At 51.1% G+C, this 21,505-nt stretch overlaps 1 protein-coding gene across 1 annotated transcript in view; it reads right to left on the reverse strand.

The window, feature by feature from the left end:
• LOC139761949 (uncharacterized) overlaps positions 1 to 21,505 on the reverse strand; it is a 67,485-nt gene that overhangs the window by 19,256 nt on the left and 26,724 nt on the right. The window contains exon 3 of the mRNA XM_071686660.1: positions 6,277 to 6,362. Within this exon, the coding sequence (XP_071542761.1) occupies positions 6,277 to 6,362 (86 nt within the window). The remainder of the gene's footprint in view (positions 1 to 6,276; positions 6,363 to 21,505) is intronic.

Below are 21,505 nucleotides of genomic sequence, written 5' to 3' on the forward strand. Positions count from 1 at the left end.
GGGTGTGGGCCGACTGGCACGTCCAGGAATCGAACCCGTGCCGGTCCGAACTCGGGCTGGGCATGCGGACTCATGGTCAGTAACACTAACCCCTGCACTACGAAGGCCGGTGAGTGTGTGTGTGTGTGTGTGTGTGTGTGTGTGTGTGTGTGTGTGTGTGTGTGTGTGTGTGTGTGTGTGTGTGTGCGTGTGTGCAGGGTGGGTAATGAGAATGCGAAAGGATGAAACAAGTTGAGACGAGGGGCTAAGATGCAGGGGAGGGATCTGTAGGACAGAAGAAGGAAGAGAAGGAAAAAAGGAGAAAGGGGGCGGAGGGAGAAGAGCGAAGGAGAAAGGGAGGATAAGAGGGGGAGGGAGGGAGACGAAGGACGGAGGGAGGAAGGGAGAAACATCCTGTGTGTACGGGAGGGAGATAAGAACTATCACGGCCGTCACAACACACAGCCATTCCTCACCAACCTGCCCTAAACCCCAGGCCTGGCCCCACCCCACTCCACCACACTCCCCGCAGGGCCCTGCCCCACACCACCATCCTCCCTCCCAAGCCCTGCACTACCCCACCTCCCTCAGTCCCAGGCCCTGCCCCACCCTACCTCCCTTCTTCCCAGGCACTGCCCTGCCCCGACTCATCACCCACCCTCCCAGGCCATGCCCCACTTCACCATCCTCCCTCCATGGCTTACCCTAGCCTACCACCCTCCCTCTCAGGCGGGACGAAGTCATGCTTACAAGGAAAAGTGAAGGTTTGCGGGCTCTGTACAAGCGAAGGTGAGGATCAATGATCAGAGTTAATTCAAGGACACACTTCTTTAAGAAATGATGAGGTATGCCATGCGGCCTGGTCGCACTGCCTACCTGTAAGTGGGAGAGAAAAGAACCAAGTGAGGGGAAGAGTTTCAAGGTCTGGGGTGGTCTGTGATGCAACAAGGCTCAGAGCAGCAGTGAACTAACAGTTAACAAAGGGAAGAAAGCTAAACGGAATTAGTGGGTGTAGGGACCACATCGCAGCTAAAATAACCTCCGGTATACAGTCAGCACAACTGGAGGCTTCCCGATCAACATGGCTGAACTGGCCACAAGGAAAGTCTGGATGAAAGTTGCGTGAGGAAGACCAATGACCTCGCCCAAGGTGACGTTTTCTTGTAAGGGGAATGTTGGTGGACGTCCCCAACATGAAGTTATGAAGATATGGTTATGATTGGAAGATCCCAATAGGACAGAATTAGCTATCAAGAGTGGGAAGGCTCCAGAAAATATATATATATATATATATATATATATATATATATATATATATATATATATATATATATATATATACATATATATATATATATATATATATATATATACATATATATATATATATATATATATATATATATATATATATATATATATATATATATATATATATATAAAGGGTGAGAGTACTTGTGGTTATACCGAGAGTGAGAAGTCGTCTTTGGCGAGGATCTATCATCGTCAGTTGATGAAACAGAACAGTCTCGTCAAAGAACTGCTTCCTCCAAAGGAGTCCACCCTGTCCTTGCAGAAGCCTTCGGAAAAGAGGGCCTGGGGTACCTATGAAGAAGGTTCTTGGATATTTCAAAACATTAATCAGTTACACATAAAGCTTGCGGTTGGGTGGGCTTGCACAGTCGAGGAACATCACCCATTTTACTAATTCTTCAACCTCTTATTCACTTCAGGTCATATACACTTTGATAAAGCGAGGTATAACACTAAATTTGCATCAGACATTTCCAGCGTCTTTATCTGTGTGCTGTTCCTGGTCACCGTCGCGTCTGGTCAGGGAACATTCTTCTCAGGAGTAATTACCAAGTGAGGTGGGAGAATGATCCTGGTGATGATAATACCTACGTTCACACTTGCACTACTGGTCCAGCAAGGTCATCCCTCCACTGCAGGCCTGAAGGGAGGGACGTCAGAGATCATGAGAAGCTTAGAAAGACGGGCGAGAACGTCGAGACTCCGGGGTTGACTGAGGAAAGCCAGGACTTCAGGAGAGGATGTCGGATTTTTAAGTGAAGGTGTTTGATCATAAGGAGAGAAATTCCACATTTCTGGCAGAAGTGAAGGAGAGGAGCGCGACGCTTCAGGCGAGGACGAACTTCACGTAAGTTATAGCTTCGTGTCAATAAGACAAATCCGCAGTAGGGAAATTAAAGCTTCAGACAAGGAAGCTGAAGCTTCAGTTGAGACGGTCATGGTTTAAGGGAGGATGGCCGGATCTCATAAGAGGAGGCTAGAGCCTTCAATGAAGAGGTCAGTTGGACCTTTAAGGAAAAAGCTAATGCCTTAAATCCGGAGGTCAGACTTTCAGTGGAGGAAGTTAAAGACTACACACGAGGAAGTGAAAGGCAAGTCTAAGCGAACATGATAAACTGCCACAGGGTTCACTGCGGGTTATCTTTATGCACGTTGCTCTTTACCCCTCACCAACCCTACTCCATTACCCTTCGAGTGTTCATCATCTTGTAAGGTGCTCAAACTGTGGACCTCTCACGGGAATATTTTTAGTATCGCCCTTCAAGATGAACCCACGTATGTTCATAGTCCCATATCGTCTAGGAAGCGATGCAGGTCCTAATGACACATATGATAACAGAGCAACTATTAACTACGTGTTTCCTAAACGTAAAAGGATTTATCTGGTTATTTCGAAGCTCCTGGCTGACGGAGAACCAGAGCTTGGGACATCACGATGGGCGACACTTTATCTGCCTGACACCAGGTGAACGACTTTAGACCCCCAGGTTCTGAGTGGGCCATGTAGCCCTCATATCACTAAGCTCTCGCAAGGAAGTCATATATCACAGCTGATGGGGTTAAGTTCCCATGAGATGTCCCCGAGGAAAATGTCCAAATGCCAAATCTTACAGAGTACGTAGCGTTAGGTGATATATGGCGTCCAATTCAGTCGTGAAATTATGATTAATTATATTGTAATCACTTATTTATATTGTACAGGTTAAGAGTCTTATACTTGAGGCCTTATATGTCTTGAGCATTTACTGCCTTTTAAAACTTCTGTAGGTTGTCTGCAGTTATCATTTTCCTATTAAGTTTATTCCAAATGAGGATATCATTAAGGAGCGTGGCGTCCTTACTGTAAATGAAAGTGAGAAAGAACTTGTGTTGCGTACTAAGATGAATGGTAACTGGAAATCCTAGGTTTAAAAAGAAGCGTAAATAACTATACATGGGTAAGTGGTGTTGGGGGTTAACCGTGATTACTGGATTATGTGCTGACTGAAAGGTGTGCAAAATGGGGGGAGGATGCTCGATATGAATATGGAGAGACCCTGCAGGTGGGACGTCTGATCCTATCTTGGTGGAGGCGAGAGTGAAAGTTTAAAGCGGTCTTCAAAAAAAAAAAGGAAATCATATGTGTGTGCGTGAGATCACTACCTCTGGTAGCGAGTAAGAAAAGAGGCGTGTGTGCAGAATTACCGAAAGAGACTGAGTGAAGAGTGGCACAGGGCCAGAGTGATGTAAATACGAGATGTGGTCGAGGAGTGAAAGTTATTCAGGGAAGTTTATACGTGAGGATGAAGTTTGTGGCATGCGGAAGTTGGGATGTAGACATATGAAAAAGGGTAGTGGATGGTGGAATGAGAAAATTAAATTGCTATTGAAAGAGAAAAGAGGTTTATGGACTGTATCTGCAGGGATGGAGCACGAGGTCAAGGGAAAGACTTCAGAGTTGAAAGAGAGAGCAGCAGAGAGATGGGGGGTGTGGGAAATATCATTAAGGAACTTCAAAGAGAATGAAACAAAAAAGTCTTGGGGGAGGTGAACAGTGTGTAGAGAACAAGAGAACAAATGGGAAGGATAGTGGGGGTAGTAGATGGGTAAGTGGCAACAAGCAGAGAAGAGGTGAAAGTGGCAGATGTGGTGTATTTTGGAAAAGGTGAAATGCGGAACGAGGGACTTCTGCGAATGGTATGGTGAAAAGAGAGGGGGTAATGAAGGGCTTACGTAAGATGAAGTGTGGCAAAGCAGCAAGAATGGATGGGACCGCACTTGATCTTCTCAAGAAAGACGGTGATGTTGACTAGTTATTCAAGCTATTCAGTGTTTGTACGTCCAAGGTAAGGTGCCCGAGGATGGGTGGAGTGCCTTTACATAAAAGCAAGGGGGGTGGGAGGGGGGTGGAAGTTAAGGCTCGAGTTAAAGCAGCACAGGTGTATGGGAAAGTGGTGATTAAGAGGGTGGTGTCATGTTTAGAGTATCAGACTCTGGATGAGCAGTGTGGCTTCAGGAGGCGGTAAATGGCTTGTGGACCGAGAGTTTGTCTCATAAATATTCGTAGGGAAAAAAAGTAAATTCCACGTTGCATTTGTGGATCAGGAATAAGAGTATTATAGGGTTAACAGAGAGGCCTTGTGGAATGTGTCACGAATACATGGGTTAAATGGAAGGTTACTAAATGCAGTGAATAGTTTTTATCAGGAGAGTAAGGCATACGTGCGAATGGGAAGGGAGGAAAGTAAGTGGTTTCCAGTGAAAGTGGATCCATTCGAGGACATGCGATGTCACCATGGTCGTGTAATATGCTTATGGTTAGTATTGTGAAGGAGGTGACTAAAAGCGGCATGTCTACTGTATGCTGGGAGTTGGGATGTCTCGGAGGTGAATCATTTGTTTCTGGAGATAACAAGGATCTAGTGGCAGACTCCAGAGAGAAACTCTACAAGCTGGTGACAGAGTTTGGGCGAGTGCGTGAAAGAGGCGAGTTGAGAACAGATGTGAACAAAAGTCAGATAATGAAGTGTAGTGGTGGGGTGAGGTAGGATAGTTTGAGGATTTGGGGGATATGGAGTGCTTTATGAGCCTGGGGCTGGACGTGACGGCGGATGGAACAATGGTTGCTGAATTGAGTCACAGTAAGGGAGAGGGAGCTAAGATCCTGGGTGCAATAAGGAGCGCGCGACAGAAGAGGACAACGTCTGTTGAGGCAAAGATGGATGTCTGAAATTGCAGTATATTAGTCCCAACAGTGTTGCATGGACGTGAGTCGTATGTCGTGAATGCAGGAGAAAGAAAGACAATGGATGTTTTGGAAATGTAATGCCTGAGGACGGTATATAGTGTCAGGCGGGTCGATCATGTAAGTAATGACAGTAACAGAGAGGTAGTGTGGTGGCAAGTGGAGTTAGATAAAGAGAGCTCACCTGAGTGTGCTGTAAAACGTTCGGTCATATGGATTGGATGAACACAGACCCACTGACTGAGGCGGTGTACAGTCTCCCCAAAAAAAGATTCAGCCCTCCGGGGGCCTGAAGTTTCTATTGATTTACAACTGGCCGATTGAGATTATCACTTGACTTTGCTGCCAACTTGATGCAGTTGTAAACTGCATCAAGTTGGCAGCGGTTAGATTCTCATCTCGGTTGGCCGGTTGTAAGTTATTAGAAACTTCAGGCCCAGGGGAGCAGATACATTTTTGGGACACTGTACATGTCAGTAGTAAAGGGAGCGAGGGGAAAAGGAGAGTAGGGACATGAAAGATGGAGAGTTGTGTGCAAGTGGGGCCTGTGTTCATTTGTTCCTGAAGTTATTATATGTATATACCAGCAGATTTGCGCCCTCCGGGCCCTCGTCTGCCTGTTTCTGTTCCTGTGGAGGGCTACCATACCCTCCTTTACCACAACCACGTACTTCAGCCTTGGTTACAACACATTCCCTTACCACAATCAGCTCTCTCTCTCTCTCTCTCTCTCTCTCTCTCTCTCTCTCTCTCTCTCTCTCTCTCTCTCTCTCCCTGGCTACCACAGCCTCCCTCCCCACCACCACGTCCTCCGTCTCTGGCCACCACACCCTCTTTCACTCCCACCCCTCCCTCCCTCCCTCGCTCCCTGGTCAACACACCCTGAACTGCTGACAGCCTTGTTCAGTGGTTCCAAACACCCTCCCCGCTATTTCCCACCTCCCTACCTCCCATCTTACCGGCATAACCTCACCGCTCAACAACGAAATAGTAATATTTTCCCGCAAGTCGTTGATCCCAGCGGCCAACAGTTTCTATCCTGCCGAGAGAAAATGGACGAATCATTGGGAACCTCGTATAGGGGTCAGTTGTCATTGGTCCAGGAGCTTCGCCGCTGTGTCTACAGAGGATAGACGGACGGAGAGACAGACAGGAGCGCCTTTACACACACACACACACACACACACACAAATATACATATTAGAGCAATACATACACATCGTATGGGGTTCGTACAGAAGAGGGTTGAGGGGACTCACCTGGGAGAAGAGAACGCGGGGTTTTCTCTTGGTCTTGGGCTTGGGTCCGTCGCCAGCCTTGCCCTTGTCGCCGCCGTGACTGCCCTCTGCCGGCAAGCAGAACAATGAGGTGGTGAACGGTCACTCACGAGAGACACAGCTGATGTACATGATCATCCCCAAAGGCAAATGTATGGACTCGATAATATCACATTCGTATAGACACAGAGAGGAGAAAACGGAGGAATGATATCCCAGTCGTATGGACACAGAAGAGAGAAAACGGAGGAAGTTGTGGTGTATTAGGTCTAATGAACAGAGGAACTGTGGTAAAAAAAAAAGATAAATAAGAAAAGTCTTGGCTTAATTCACTCTACAGAGATCCTGAGGACGGTATCTTTACCGCTTCCCTCATCCCCATCATGAGGCATTCCAGCACTCCCATCCCCTCAACCCCGGCCCCACATTCCAGCACTCCCATCCCCTCAACCCCGGCCCCACATTCCAGCACTCCCATCCCCTCAACCCCGGCCCCACATTCCAGCACTCCCATCCCCTCAACCCCGGCCCCACATTCCAGCACTCCCCCCTCCCCCAAACCCCGGCCCCACATTGCGTGCAGAAGAATAAACTCTCTAGATAGAAAATAAAACACCCTAAGCCAAAATGGTGAGGCGAAATATCGGGTTTCTTCTCGTCTCTTGCACCCCTCTCCCACTCACCACCCCATCCCCTCACCCTTCCACCCTGGACACCCCACCCTCCCTCTCCTCTTCTCCCTCCCCTCCTCCTCCTCATCTCCCCAGCCCTCTATCAGCGAGCCCTGTGCAATATACCCTCCCAGAGCCACTGACCTTTGACCTCTGAGCCCACACCCTCACTACCTGCCCAGTAGATATGCATCCGGCTTGATCAACCCCATTCTTCCTCATCTGATCATACCGTTACGACCACAGTCATAATGACATTCGTGGTGTACACTGGCTTACGGTGGCTAGCTAGAGTCAGACCGGGTTGCCAGAACTTAGTGGCGCGGGCCGAGGGACTTGCATGGTGGTGTGTGGACAGCGTTAATCATGGCTCACTCGATTGTTCTCATATTGTGGCCGACCCAGAGGTGCCAGTGGTGACTCTCTCTCTCTCTCTCTCTCTACATATATATATATATTTTCATTTCACTTTGTCTATCTGATCTGTTCATCCATTTCTTTATGCATCTGTCTGTCTATCTATTTCACTATCAAAGCGCCTCTGTGACGTTTAGTGTGTGTGTGTGTGTGTGTGTGTGTGTGTGTGTGTTCCTGTTTTCATTCAGTGTATATATTCATGTCTACCATCTTAGGTATTCGTATTTGTGTATTATGAATACCTCATTCTATAATCCGTCATTAAGCATTCCAAAGTTTTCATGAAAGACTGTGTGTGCGTGCGTGCGAGTGTGTGTGTGTGTGTGTGTGTGGTTTATGGTGTTGTAAATAACTAGACTTCGAAACCAATGCAAGAGTGGAACTCCGTCCCAGCCAGGACCCTGTCTGCCATTACTTGGCCTGAGAGTGCAGAGCCAGAGATCATCACTGGAGTGTTCTGAGAGTGCAGCAACTCCTGAGTACATAGTCTTTTGAGAACATGGTCTCTTGAGTACACGGTCCTTATGTATGGGCTCTTGAGTGCATGTTGTCTAAAGTGCACGGTCTCTTCAGTGCATGGTCTCTTGAGTGTATAGTTTCTTGAGTGCATGGTCTCTTGAGTGTATAGTTTCTTGAGTGCATGGTCTCTTGAGTGTATAGTTTCTTGAATGAATGGTCTCTTGAGCATATGGTCCTACTGCATGGGCATTTGAGTGCATGGTCTCCTGAGTTCACGGTCTCTTGAGTTCTTGATCTCTTGAGTGCATGGCCTGAATGCACATGGTCTTAGGAGCGTGGGTCGCCTGACACGCATTAGACCAGCTAATACTCCCTTAATGAGGCGTGAGAGACGCACTGAGGTCTCCTTGCTCGGGCTGCGGGCCACCTGAGCTGACGCCGGGTCCACACCAGAGCCGGAGTTGCAGGTCCTGACGACAGCCCAGCAGTCAAGGTCTTCGCCCACACACACACACACACACACACACACACACACACACACACACAGGTCCTGCCGCCTCTCTGACCAACTCTAGGCGAACCCACAGTCTACAGGAGGGGGAGTCACTTCCCTTATTCTTTAACTGAATTTCACTAATTACGATCAGAGTCTCCAGGGCCAATTAAGGAGCGAGTGAGTGAGTGCGTGGGTGCGTGGGCCGGCATGGTTCAGGTGCGTGGCGGGCGTTGCACAACGCGTAAGGCACTATAGATGCTTTATAATAGCACTACAGTCTGTTTATTTTTGGGACGTGGAGGACTGTTTCAACACGCGCCTGTGTGTGTGTGTGTGTGTGTGTGTGTGTGTGTGTGTGTGTTGTGTAATTACTGATTCCTGTTTGTGTGTTAGTAGAAGGGAGTTTTACACTCGTGTTGCCCCTTCTTCACCTTCTATATGCATCCAATGTTTACTCCTGTGTGTACACGCGCACAGACACACACAAAATATAGGCACTCCCGAACTGCACAGTACAAATAGGTTATTAAAAATGGTGGTGGTGGTGTGTGTGTGTGTGTGTGTGTGTGTGTGTGTGTGTGTGTGTACACAGCAGCCTAAGCCAAGTACTCATGTATAGACCAGCCTCGAGGGAAAGGTGAACACCAGGGTAGGATGTGGGCCGATTGCTGTGCCTAGAATTCGAACCCATGCGGGTCCGACTGCGGCCGGGCCGTGCTGACTCATGGTCGGTAATCTTAACCCTCACACAACAAAGGACTGTAAAGTTTACCACCTCACACTGGGTAGGATTCCAACGTACGCAGCATCTTATATATATATATATATATATATATATATATATATATATATATATATATATATATATATATATATAAACCGCGCGTGCGCGTGTGTGTGTGCGGTGTGTGTGTGTGTGTGTGTGTGTGTGTGTGCGGTGCGTGTGTGTGTGCGGTGCGTGTGTGTGTGCGGTGCGTGTGTGTGTGTGCGGTGCGTGTGTGTGTGTGCGGTGCGTGTGTGTGTGCGCGGTGCGTGTGTGTGTGTGCGGTGCGTGTGTGTGCGCGGTGCGTGTGTGTGTGTGCGTGGTGCGTGTGTGTGCGTGGTGCGTGTGTGTGTGCGGTGCGTGTGTGTGCGCGGTGCGTGTGTGTGTGTGCGGTGCGTGTGTGTGCGCGGTGCGTGTGTGTGTGCGCGGTGCGTGTGTGTGTGTGCGGTGCGTGTGTGTGTGCGCGGTGCGTGTGTGTGTGTGCGTGGTGCGTGTGTGTGCGTGGTGCGTGTGTGTGTGCGGTGCGTGTGTGTGCGTGGTGCGTGTGTGTGTGCGGTGCGTGTGTGTGCGCGGTGCGTGTGTGTGTGTGCGGTGCGTGTGTGTGCGCGGTGCGTGTGTGTGTGTGCGGTGCGTGTGTGTGTGTGCGGTGCGTGTGTGTGTGCGGTGCGTGTGTGTGCGCGGTGCGTGTGTGTGTGTGCGGTGCGTGTGTGTGCGCGGTGCGTGTGTGTGTGTGCGCGGTGCGTGTGTGTGTGTGCGGTGCGTGTGTGTGCGCGGTGCGTGTGTGTGTGTGGTGTGTGTGCGCGGTGCGTGTGTGTGTGTGTGTGTGCGCGGTGCGTGTGTGTGCGCGGTGCGTGTGTGCGCGGTGTGTGTGTGTGTGCGCGGTGTGTGTGTGTGTGCGCGGTGCGTGTGTGCGCGGTGCGTGTGTGTGTGCACAGGGATTCGTCTGTATAACTGATTGATTATACAACCCAAGGACCCTTTTCACGGAGCCCCTGCAGTTTTTAGACTGCGCTTCAATCAACAGCAGGGAAATGAAGGGCTCTTTTAGAGCAAAACGTTTTCGTCCTCTAACTGCGATATAGCGTCGCTAAAGGTGACTTCTCTCTCGCAGTGTAACCACATGCAGGGATAGTTCCATGACAGGCTGGCAGATATGGTGTCTTTTGCACGTAGAGTTATGTGGAGTAAGAGAGTCACAGAAAACGGTTTGGTTCAGAGGGGTGAATGCCTTACGTAAGAGAAAACGTGGCAAAGCGGCTGGAGTGGATGGGACTGCAGCTGAATGTCTTATGATGGGGATGATTGTGTTACTGACTGGTTAATTAGGATTTTCAATGTATGGATGGATCATGGTGATGAGCCTGAGGACTGGCAGAATGCCTGTGTAGTGCTAATGTACAAACGCTAGGGAGACAAAAAGGTGATTACTCGAATCACAGGTTACGTTGATTGAGTGTACTTGGTAAGATGTAGGGGAGAGTGATGATAAGATCGGGTGGTGGGTGACATGCGCAAAGCATCAGGCTATAGTATAGAGGAAGAGTCTAGTTTCAAGAGCGGTAGAGGATGTGTGGATCAGGTGTTTGCTTGGAAGAATATGTGCGCGAGACATCCTTATACAGGAGAGGGAGTTGTAAATGACAATTATGGATCCGGAAAGAGCATGAAGGACAAGACAGGTTCCCCACCATTATCCTCAACCACACCTTTGATTACCGCACTCTCTTCCTCCAGGCGATTTCCCCAGGTGCAGAGACCTGGGGCAGTCTTCCAAAACGAGGTGACCCACCGTGTTTGTCTCCGACCGACCACACTACCACGCACGAACCTCAAGTGAACGTGAACGAGCCCCAGATCAAGACATCACCTACGTTACCCCTCTCCTTTATGGCACTTGATGATGTGAACCATTCCTGTCTTTGCTATTCATCTATCGCGCTGCATCATTTCTAAGCAATCTGACTGAAGATGGGTAATTTTTATGTGCCCGAAACGTCTCAAATATTTCAAGAACAAGGTCATTCAATTCACACTTTATCTGATGAAGGAAAACATTTGGTGAGAAAGAAAGAAAAAAAGAGGGACAGCTGGTTAATGTTGAATATGCAATAGTCTTCAAGAAACATTGTACGAGATAAAATTTTCTGCCTGCTTACACACACACACACCCACAAACACACATATATATGGCGTCCTAGCTACGATTCTTCGTTGTATATCAACTGACTTATATTTCATTCTTGTCTCCCCTGATGATATGATTATTACACGAAAGTGCACTTGGGAACTTACCGTGTTTCGTTTTCCCCGTGGACTCATAGGAATATATTCGCTGAGTGGTTTTGTATTCATAAGTATCGGTATGCATTCACTATAAGTTGGCACATGTAAATTCCTGCATATGTGTCTCATGATCGAAGTTGTGTTAAGCTGATGGGAGAATCAGACGGACGGTACGACAGTGACGAAAGCTGACCAAGGCAGGAGAGGAGGACCTTGGATGAACCATGTCTCTGGGTCCGTGTGGAGTGGCCGGTCCTCCTCCTGTCATCCAGGCCTCACCACACCTCCTCCTGTCATCCAGGCCTCACCACACCTCCTCCTATCTGCCAGGTCTCGCCACACCTTGCTGCCGGACCTTTTCTAATCATGCATCACATATCATATGATCGAGATTCCTCGCCACTTTGCCCCGCTTGTGGCGTCTGTACGGGCACTGCTCCTCCCTCTCTAATACCGCATCTTCCTAGCTTCTTAAATCACTCTCCCACACTCTCCTCTACCCTCGTTTACTCTCCTCTCTATTACTCTCTCCATTTTCAGTCACTGTCTTTAGTCTCATTCACTCTCCCCACACTCACTCATTCTGTTAGACTTAACTCTCCCCTATATTCGTTAATCTTCTACTTCCCCCATGGTCAACCACTCTCCCCTACTCTCACTGACGCCTCTTCTTTTCCCCCCATCTGTCTATGCCACTCATCCTCTCCCTATCCCCCTCTTCCTCCAGCCTTCTCTCCTCTCTTCCTCCTCCTCCTGCTCTCTCCCACCCCATCCGCTACCCTATCCCCCTGATCTCCCAGTACCTTTCCTCCCCACCCTCCCAGAGCATCAATCTCAGCCCTGGTGGGGCTGAGGGCCCAATCGGTCGATCAAAAACAAACGAACAACACAAAGCGTCCATTGACTCCCCCCCCCCCCCCCCCTCCCCCACAACATACACCGCTGGAAGTGGAGATCCTGCCATATTTCTGCTTGGGGTCACCATTTGTCTGCTTCTATCTGGGTCCCTGACTGGCTTTATCTGTGCTTGTTTTAACTTTATCTGAACCCTTGACTGGCTTTATCTGCATCCTTCTCTGGCTTTATCTGTGCTTGTTTAGCTTTGTCTGCACACTTGTCTGGCTTTATCCATGCGGTCAGCTTTATGTGTGTCCTACTGGTTGCATCTGTGTCTTAATCGACTTACATTCGTGCGTTTTTCTGGGTTTATCTGTTTACTTATCTGGCTTGATCTAGGGGCTTGTCTGGTTTTATCTGTGTCGTTCTGGTTTTCTCTGTTTGACGGGTTTTAATTGCGGTTTCCCTGGCTCCGTCTCTGTGCTTGTCTGACTTTTATCTGCTTTTGGACTGACGTGGGTGTCTCACATTCGACCCATGACTGACGTGGGTGTCTCACATTCGACCCATGACTGACGTGGTGTCTCACATTCGACCCATGACTGACGTGGGTGTCTCACATTCGACCCATGACTGACGTGGTGTCTCACATTCGACCCATGACTGACGTGGGTGTCTCACATTCGACCCATGACTGACGTGGGTGTCTCACATTCGACCCATGACTGACGTGGTGTCTCACATTCGACCCATGACTGACGTGGGTGTCTCACATTCGACCCATGACTGACGTGGGTGTCTCACATTCGACCCATGACTGACGTGGGTGTCTCACATTCGACCCATGACTGACGTGGGTGTCTCACATTCGACCCATGACTGACGTGGTGTCTCACATTCGACCCATGACTGACGTGGGTGTCTCACATTCGACCCATGACTGACGTGGGTGTCTCACATTCGACCCATGACTGACGTGGGTGTCTCACATTCGACCCATGACTGACGTGGGTGTCTCACATTCGACCCATGACTGACGTGGGCGTCTCACATTCGACCCATGACTGACGTGGGTGTCTCACATTCGACCCATGACTGACGTGGGTGTCTCACATTCGACCCATGACTGACGTGGGTGTCTCACATTCGACCCATGACTGACGTGGTGTCTCACATTCGACCCATGACTGACGTGGGTGTCTCACATTCGACCCATGACTGACGTGGTGTCTCACATTCGACCCATGACTGACGTGGGTGTCTCACATTCGACCCATGACTGACGTGGGTGTCTCACATTCGACCCATGACTGACGTGGGTGTCTCACATTCGACCCATGACTGACGTGGGTGTCTCACATTCGACCCATGACTGACGTGGTGTCTCACATTCGACCCATGACTGACGTGGTGTCTCACATTCGACCCATGACTGACGTGGTGTCTCACATTCGACCCATGACTGACGTGGTGTCTCACATTCGACCCATGACTGACGTGGGTGTCTCACATTCGACCCATGACTGACGTGGGTGTCTCACATTCGACCCATGACTGACGTGGGTGTCTCACATTCGACCCATGACTGACGTGGGTGTCTCACATTCGACCCATGACTGACGTGGTGTCTCACATTCGACCCATGACTGACGTGGGTGTCTCACATTCGACCCATGACTGACGTGGGTGTCTCACATTCGACCCATGACTGACGTGGTGTCTCACATTCGACCCATGACTGACGTGGGTGTCTCACATTCGACCCATGACTGACGTGGGTGTCTCACATTCGACCCATGACTGACGTGGTGTCTCACATTCGACCCATGACTGACGTGGTGTCTCACATTCGACCCATGACTGACGTGGGTGTCTCACATTCGACCCATGACTGACGTGGTGTCTCACATTCGACCCATGACTGACGTGGGTGTCTCACATTCGACCCATGACTGACGTGGGTGTCTCACATTCGACCCATGACTGACGTGGTGTCTCACATTCGACCCATGACTGACGTGGGTGTCTCACATTCGACCCATGACTGACGTGGTGTCTCACATTCGACCCATGACTGACGTGGGTGTCTCACATTCGACCCATGACTGACGTGGTGTCTCACATTCGACCCATGACTGACGTGGGCGTCTCACATTCGACCCATGACTGACGTGGTGTCTCACATTCGACCCATGACTGACGTGGTGTCTCACATTCGACCCATGACTGACGTGGGTGTCTCACATTCGACCCATGACTGACGTGGTGTCTCACATTCGACCCATGACTGACGTGGGTGTCTCACATTCGACCCATGACTGACGTGGTGTCTCACATTCGACCCATGACTGACGTGGGTGTCTCACATTCGACCCATGACTGACGTGGGTGTCTCACATTCGACCCATGACTGACGTGGGTGTCTCACATTCGACCCATGACTGACGTGGGTGTCTCACATTCGACCCATGACTGACGTGGGTGTCTCACATTCGACCCATGACTGACGTGGGTGTCTCACATTCGACCCATGACTGACGTGGGTGTCTCACATTCGACCCATGACTGACGTGGTGTCTCACATTCGACCCATGACTGACGTGGTGTCTCACATTCGACCCATGACTGACGTGGGTGTCTCACATTCGACCCATGACTGACGTGGGTGTCTCACATTCGACCCATGACTGACGTGGGTGTCTCACATTCGACCCATGACTGACGTGGGTGTCTCACATTCGACCCATGACTGACGTGGTGTCTCACATTCGACCCATGACTGACGTGGTGTCTCACATTCGACCCATGACTGACGTGGTGTCTCACATTCGACCCATGACTGACGTGGTGTCTCACATTCGACCCATGACTGACGTGGTGTCTCACATTCGACCCATGACTGACGTGGGTGTCTCACATTCGACCCATGACTGACGTGGTGTCTCACATTCGACCCATGACTGACGTGGGTGTCTCACATTCGACCCATGACTGACGTGGGTGTCTCACATTCGACCCATGACTGACGTGGTGTCTCACATTCGACCCATGACTGACGTGGGTGTCTCACATTCGACCCATGACTGACGTGGGTGTCTCACATTCGACCCATGACTGACGTGGGTGTCTCACATTCGACCCATGACTGACGTGGGTGTCTCACATTCGACCCATGACTGACGTGGGCGTCTCACATTCGACCCATGACTGACGTGGTGTCTCACATTCGACCCATGACTGACGTGGTGTCTCACATTCGACCCATGACTGACGTGGTGTCTCACATTCGACCCATGACTGACGTGGGTGTCTCACATTCGACCCATGACTGACGTGGTGTCTCACATTCGACCCATGACTGACGTGGGTGTCTCACATTCGACCCATGACTGACGTGGGTGTCTCACATTCGACCCATGACTGACGTGGGTGTCTCACATTCGACCCATGACTGACGTGGTGTCTCACATTCGACCCATGACTGACGTGGGTGTCTCACATTCGACCCATGACTGACGTGGGTGTCTCACATTCGACCCATGACTGACGTGGGTGTCTCACATTCGACCCATGACTGACGTGGGTGTCTCACATTCGACCCATGACTGACGTGGGTGTCTCACATTCGACCCATGACTGACGTGGGTGTCTCACATTCGACCCATGACTGACGTGGGTGTCTCACATTCGACCCATGACTGACGTGGGTGTCTCACATTCGACCCATGACTGACGTGGGTGTCTCACATTCGACCCATGACTGACGTGGGTGTCTCACATTCGACCCATGACTGACGTGGGTGTCTCACATTCGACCCATGACTGACGTGGTGTCTCACATTCGACCCATGACTGACGTGGGTGTCTCACATTCGACCCATGACTGACGTGGTGTCTCACATTCGACCCATGACTGACGTGGGTGTCTCACATTCGACCCATGACTGACGTGGGTGTCTCACATTCGACCCATGACTGACGTGGTGTCTCACATTCGACCCATGACTGACGTGGGTGTCTCACATTCGACCCATGACTGACGTGGGTGTCTCACATTCGACCCATGACTGACGTGGGTGTCTCACATTCGACCCATGACTGACGTGGGTGTCTCACATTCGACCCATGACTGACGTGGTGTCTCACATTCGACCCATGACTGACGTGGGTGTCTCACATTCGACCCATGACTGACGTGGGTGTCTCACATTCGACCCATGACTGACGTGGGTGTCTCACATTCGACCCATGACTGACGTGGTGTCTCACATTCGACCCATGACTGACGTGGGTGTCTCACATTCGACCCATGACTGACGTGGGTGTCTCACATTCGACCCATGACTGACGTGGGTGTCTCACATTCGACCCATGACTGACGTGGTGTCTCACATTCGACCCATGACTGACGTGGGTGTCTCACATTCGACCCATGACTGACGTGGGTGTCTCACATTCGACCCATGACTGACGTGGGTGTCTCACATTCGACCCATGACTGACGTGGGTGTCTCACATTCGACCCATGACTGACGTGGGTGTCTCACATTCGACCCATGACTGACGTGGGTGTCTCACATTCGACCCATGACTGACGTGGGTGTCTCACATTCGACCCATGACTGACGTGGGTGTCTCACATTCGACCCATGACTGACGTGGGTGTCTCACATTCGACCCATGACTGACGTGGTGTCTCACATTCGACCCATGACTGACGTGGGTGTCTCACATTCGACCCATGACTGACGTGGGTGTCTCACATTCGACCCATGACTGACGTGGGTGTCTCACATTCGACCCATGACTGACGTGGGTGTCTCACATTCGACCCATGACTGACGTGGGTGTCTCACATTCGACCCATGACTGACGTGGGTGTCTCACATTCGACCCATGACTGACGTGGGTGTCTCACATTCGACCCATGACTGACGTGGGTGTCTCACATTCGACCCATGACTGACGTGGGTGTCTCACATTCGACCCATGACTGACGTGGTGTCTCACATTCGACCCATGACTGACGTGGGTGTCTCACATTCGACCCATGACTGACGTGGGTGTCTCACATTCGACCCATGACTGACGTGGGTGTCTCACATTCGACCCATGACTGACGTGGGTGTCTCACATTCGACCCATGACTGACGTGGGTGTCTCACATTCGACCCATGACTGACGTGGGTGTCTCACATTCGACCCATGACTGACGTGGGTGTCTCACATTCGACCCATGACTGACGTGGGTGTCTCACATTCGACCCATGACTGACGTGGGTGTCTCACATTCGACCCATGACTGACGTGGGCGTCTCACATTCGACCCATGACTGACGTGGGTGTCTCACATTCGACCCATGACTGACGTGGGTGTCTCACATTCGACCCATGACTGACGTGGTGTCTCACATTCGACCCATGACTGACGTGGGTGTCTCACATTCGACCCATGACTGACGTGGGTGTCTCACATTCGACCCATGACTGACGTGGTGTCTCACATTCGACCCATGACTGACGTGGGTGTCTCACATTCGACCCATGACTGACGTGGGTGTCTCACATTCGACCCATGACTGACGTGGGCGTCTCACATTCGACCCATGACTGACGTGGTGTCTCACATTCGACCCATGACTGACGTGGGTGTCTCACATTCGACCCATGACTGACGTGGGTGTCTCACATTCGACCCATGACTGACGTGGGTGTCTCACATTCGACCCATGACTGACGTGGGTGTCTCACATTCGACCCATGACTGACGTGGGTGTCTCACATTCGACCCATGACTGACGTGGGTGTCTCACATTCGACCCATGACTGACGTGGGTGTCTCACATTCGACCCATGACTGACGTGGGTGTCTCACATTCGACCCATGACTGACGTGGGTGTCTCACATTCGACCCATGACTGACGTGGTGTCTCACATTCGACCCATGACTGACGTGGGTGTCTCACATTCGACCCATGACTGACGTGGTGTCTCACATTCGACCCATGACTGACGTGGGTGTCTCACATTCGACCCATGACTGACGTGGGTGTCTCACATTCGACCCATGACTGACGTGGTGTCTCACATTCGACCCATGACTGACGTGGTGTCTCACATTCGACCCATGACTGACGTGGGTGTCTCACATTCGACCCATGACTGACGTGGTGTCTCACATTCGACCCATGACTGACGTGGGTGTCTCACATTCGACCCATGACTGACGTGGGTGTCTCACATTCGACCCATGACTGACGTGGGTGTCTCACATTCGACCCATGACTGACGTGGGTGTCTCACATTCGACCCATGACTGACGTGGTGTCTCACATTCGACCCATGACTGACGTGGGTGTCTCACATTCGACCCATGACTGACGTGGGTGTCTCACATTCGACCCATGACTGACGTGGGTGTCTCACATTCGACCCATGACTGACGTGGGTGTCTCACATTCGACCCATGACTGACGTGGGTGTCTCACATTCGACCCATGACTGACGTGGTGTCTCACATTCGACCCATGACTGACGTGGGTGTCTCACATTCGACCCATGACTGACGTGGTGTCTCACATTCGACCCATGACTGACGTGGGTGTCTCACATTCGACCCATGACTGACGTGGGTGTCTCACATTCGACCCATGACTGACGTGGGTGTCTCACATTCGACCCATGACTGACGTGGGCGTCTCACATTCGACCCATGACTGACGTGGGTGTCTCACATTCGACCCATGACTGACGTGGGTGTCTCACATTCGACCCATGACTGACGTGGGTGTCTCACATTCGACCCATGACTGACGTGGGTGTCTCACATTCGACCCATGACTGACGTGGGTGTCTCACATTCGACCCATGACTGACGTGGGTGTCTCACATTCGACCCATGACTGACGTGGGTGTCTCACATTCGACCCATGACTGACGTGGGTGTCTCACATTCGACCCATGACTGACGTGGGTGTCTCACATTCGACCCATGACTGACGTGGGTGTCTCACATTCGACCCATGACTGACGTGGGTGTCTCACATTCGACCCATGACTGACGTGGGTGTCTCACATTCGACCCATGACTGACGTGGGTGTCTCACATTCGACCCATGACTGACGTGGTGTCTCACATTCGACCCATGACTGACGTGGGTGTCTCACATTCGACCCATGACTGACGTGGTGTCTCACATTCGACCCATGACTGACGTGGTGTCTCACATTCGACCCATGACTGACGTGGTGTCTCACATTCGACCCATGACTGACGTGGGTGTCTCACATTCGACCCATGACTGACGTGGGTGTCTCACATTCGACCCATGACTGACGTGGGTGTCTCACATTCGACCCATGACTGACGTGGTGTCTCACATTCGACCCATGACTGACGTGGGTGTCTCACATTCGACCCATGACTGACGTGGTGTCTCACATTCGACCCATGACTGACGTGGGTGTCTCACATTCGACCCATGACTGACGTGGTGTCTCACATTCGACCCATGACTGACGTGGGTGTCTCACATTCGACCCATGACTGACGTGGGTGTCTCACATTCGACCCATGACTGACGTGGGTGTCTCACATTCGACCCATGACTGACGTGGGTGTCTCACATTCGACCCATGACTGACGTGGTGTCTCACATTCGACCCATGACTGACGTGGGTGTCTCACATTCGACCCATGACTGACGTGGGTGTCTCACATTCGACCCATGACTGACGTGGGTGTCTCACATTCGACCCATGACTGACGTGGGCGTCTCACATTCGACCCATGACTGACGTGGGTGTCTCACATTCGACCCATGACTGACGTGGGTGTCTCACATTCGACCCATGACTGACGTGGGTGTCTCACATTCGACCCATGACTGACGTGGTGTCTCACATTCGACCCATGACTGACGTGGTGTCTCACATTCGACCCATGACTGACGTGGGTGTCTCACATTCGACCCATGACTGACGTGGGTGTCTCACATTCGACCCATGACTGACGTGGGTGTCTCACATTCGACCCATGACTGACGTGGTGTCTCACATTCGACCCATGACTGACGTGGGTGTCTCACATTCGACCCATGACTGACGTGGGTGTCTCACATTCGACCCATGACTGACGTGGTGTCTCACATTCGACCCATGACTGACGTGGTGTCTCACATTCGACCCATGACTGACGTGGGTGTCTCACATTCGACCCATGACTGACGTGGTGTCTCACATTCGACCCATGACTGACGTGGTGTCTCACATTCGACCCATGACTGACGTGGGTGTCTCACATTCGACCCATGACTGACGTGGGTGTCTCACATTCGACCCATGACTGACGTGGGTGTCTCACATTCGACCCATGACTGACGTGGGTGTCTCACATTCGACCCATGACTGACGTGGGTGTCTCACATTCGACCCATGACTGACGTGGTGTCTCACATTCGACCCATGACTGACGTGGGTGTCTCACATTCGACCCATGACTGACGTGGGTGTCTCACATTCGACCCATGACTGACGTGGTGTCTCACATTCGACCCATGACTGACGTGGTGTCTCACATTCGACCCATGACTGACGTGGGTGTCTCACATTCGACCCATGACTGACGTGGTGTCTCACATTCGACCCATGACTGACGTGGGTGTCTCACATTCGACCCATGACTGACGTGGGTGTCTCACATTCGACCCATGACTGACGTGGGTGTCTCACATTCGACCCATGACTGACGTGGGTGTCTCACATTCGACCCATGACTGACGTGGGTGTCTCACATTCGACCCATGACTGACGTGGGTGTCTCACATTCGACCCATGACTGACGTGGGCGTCTCACATTCGACCCATGACTGACGTGGGTGTCTCACATTCGACCCATGACTGACGTGGGCGTCTCACATTCGACCCATGACTGACGTGGTGTCTCACATTCGACCCATGACTGACGTGGGTGTCTCACATTCGACCCATGACTGACGTGGGTGTCTCACATTCGACCCATGACTGACGTGGGTGTCTCACATTCGACCCATGACTGACGTGGGTGTCTCACATTCGACCCATGACTGACGTGGGTGTCTCACATTCGACCCATGACTGACGTGGGTGTCTCACATTCGACCCATGACTGACGTGGGTGTCTCACATTCGACCCATGACTGACGTGGTGTCTCACATTCGACCCATGACTGACGTGGTGTCTCACATTCGACCCATGACTGACGTGGGTGTCTCACATTCGACCCATGACTGACGTGGTGTCTCAC

Source organism: Panulirus ornatus, chromosome 3 (assembly GCF_036320965.1).
Source record: "Panulirus ornatus isolate Po-2019 chromosome 3, ASM3632096v1, whole genome shotgun sequence".
NCBI lineage: Eukaryota > Metazoa > Arthropoda > Malacostraca > Decapoda > Palinuridae > Panulirus > Panulirus ornatus.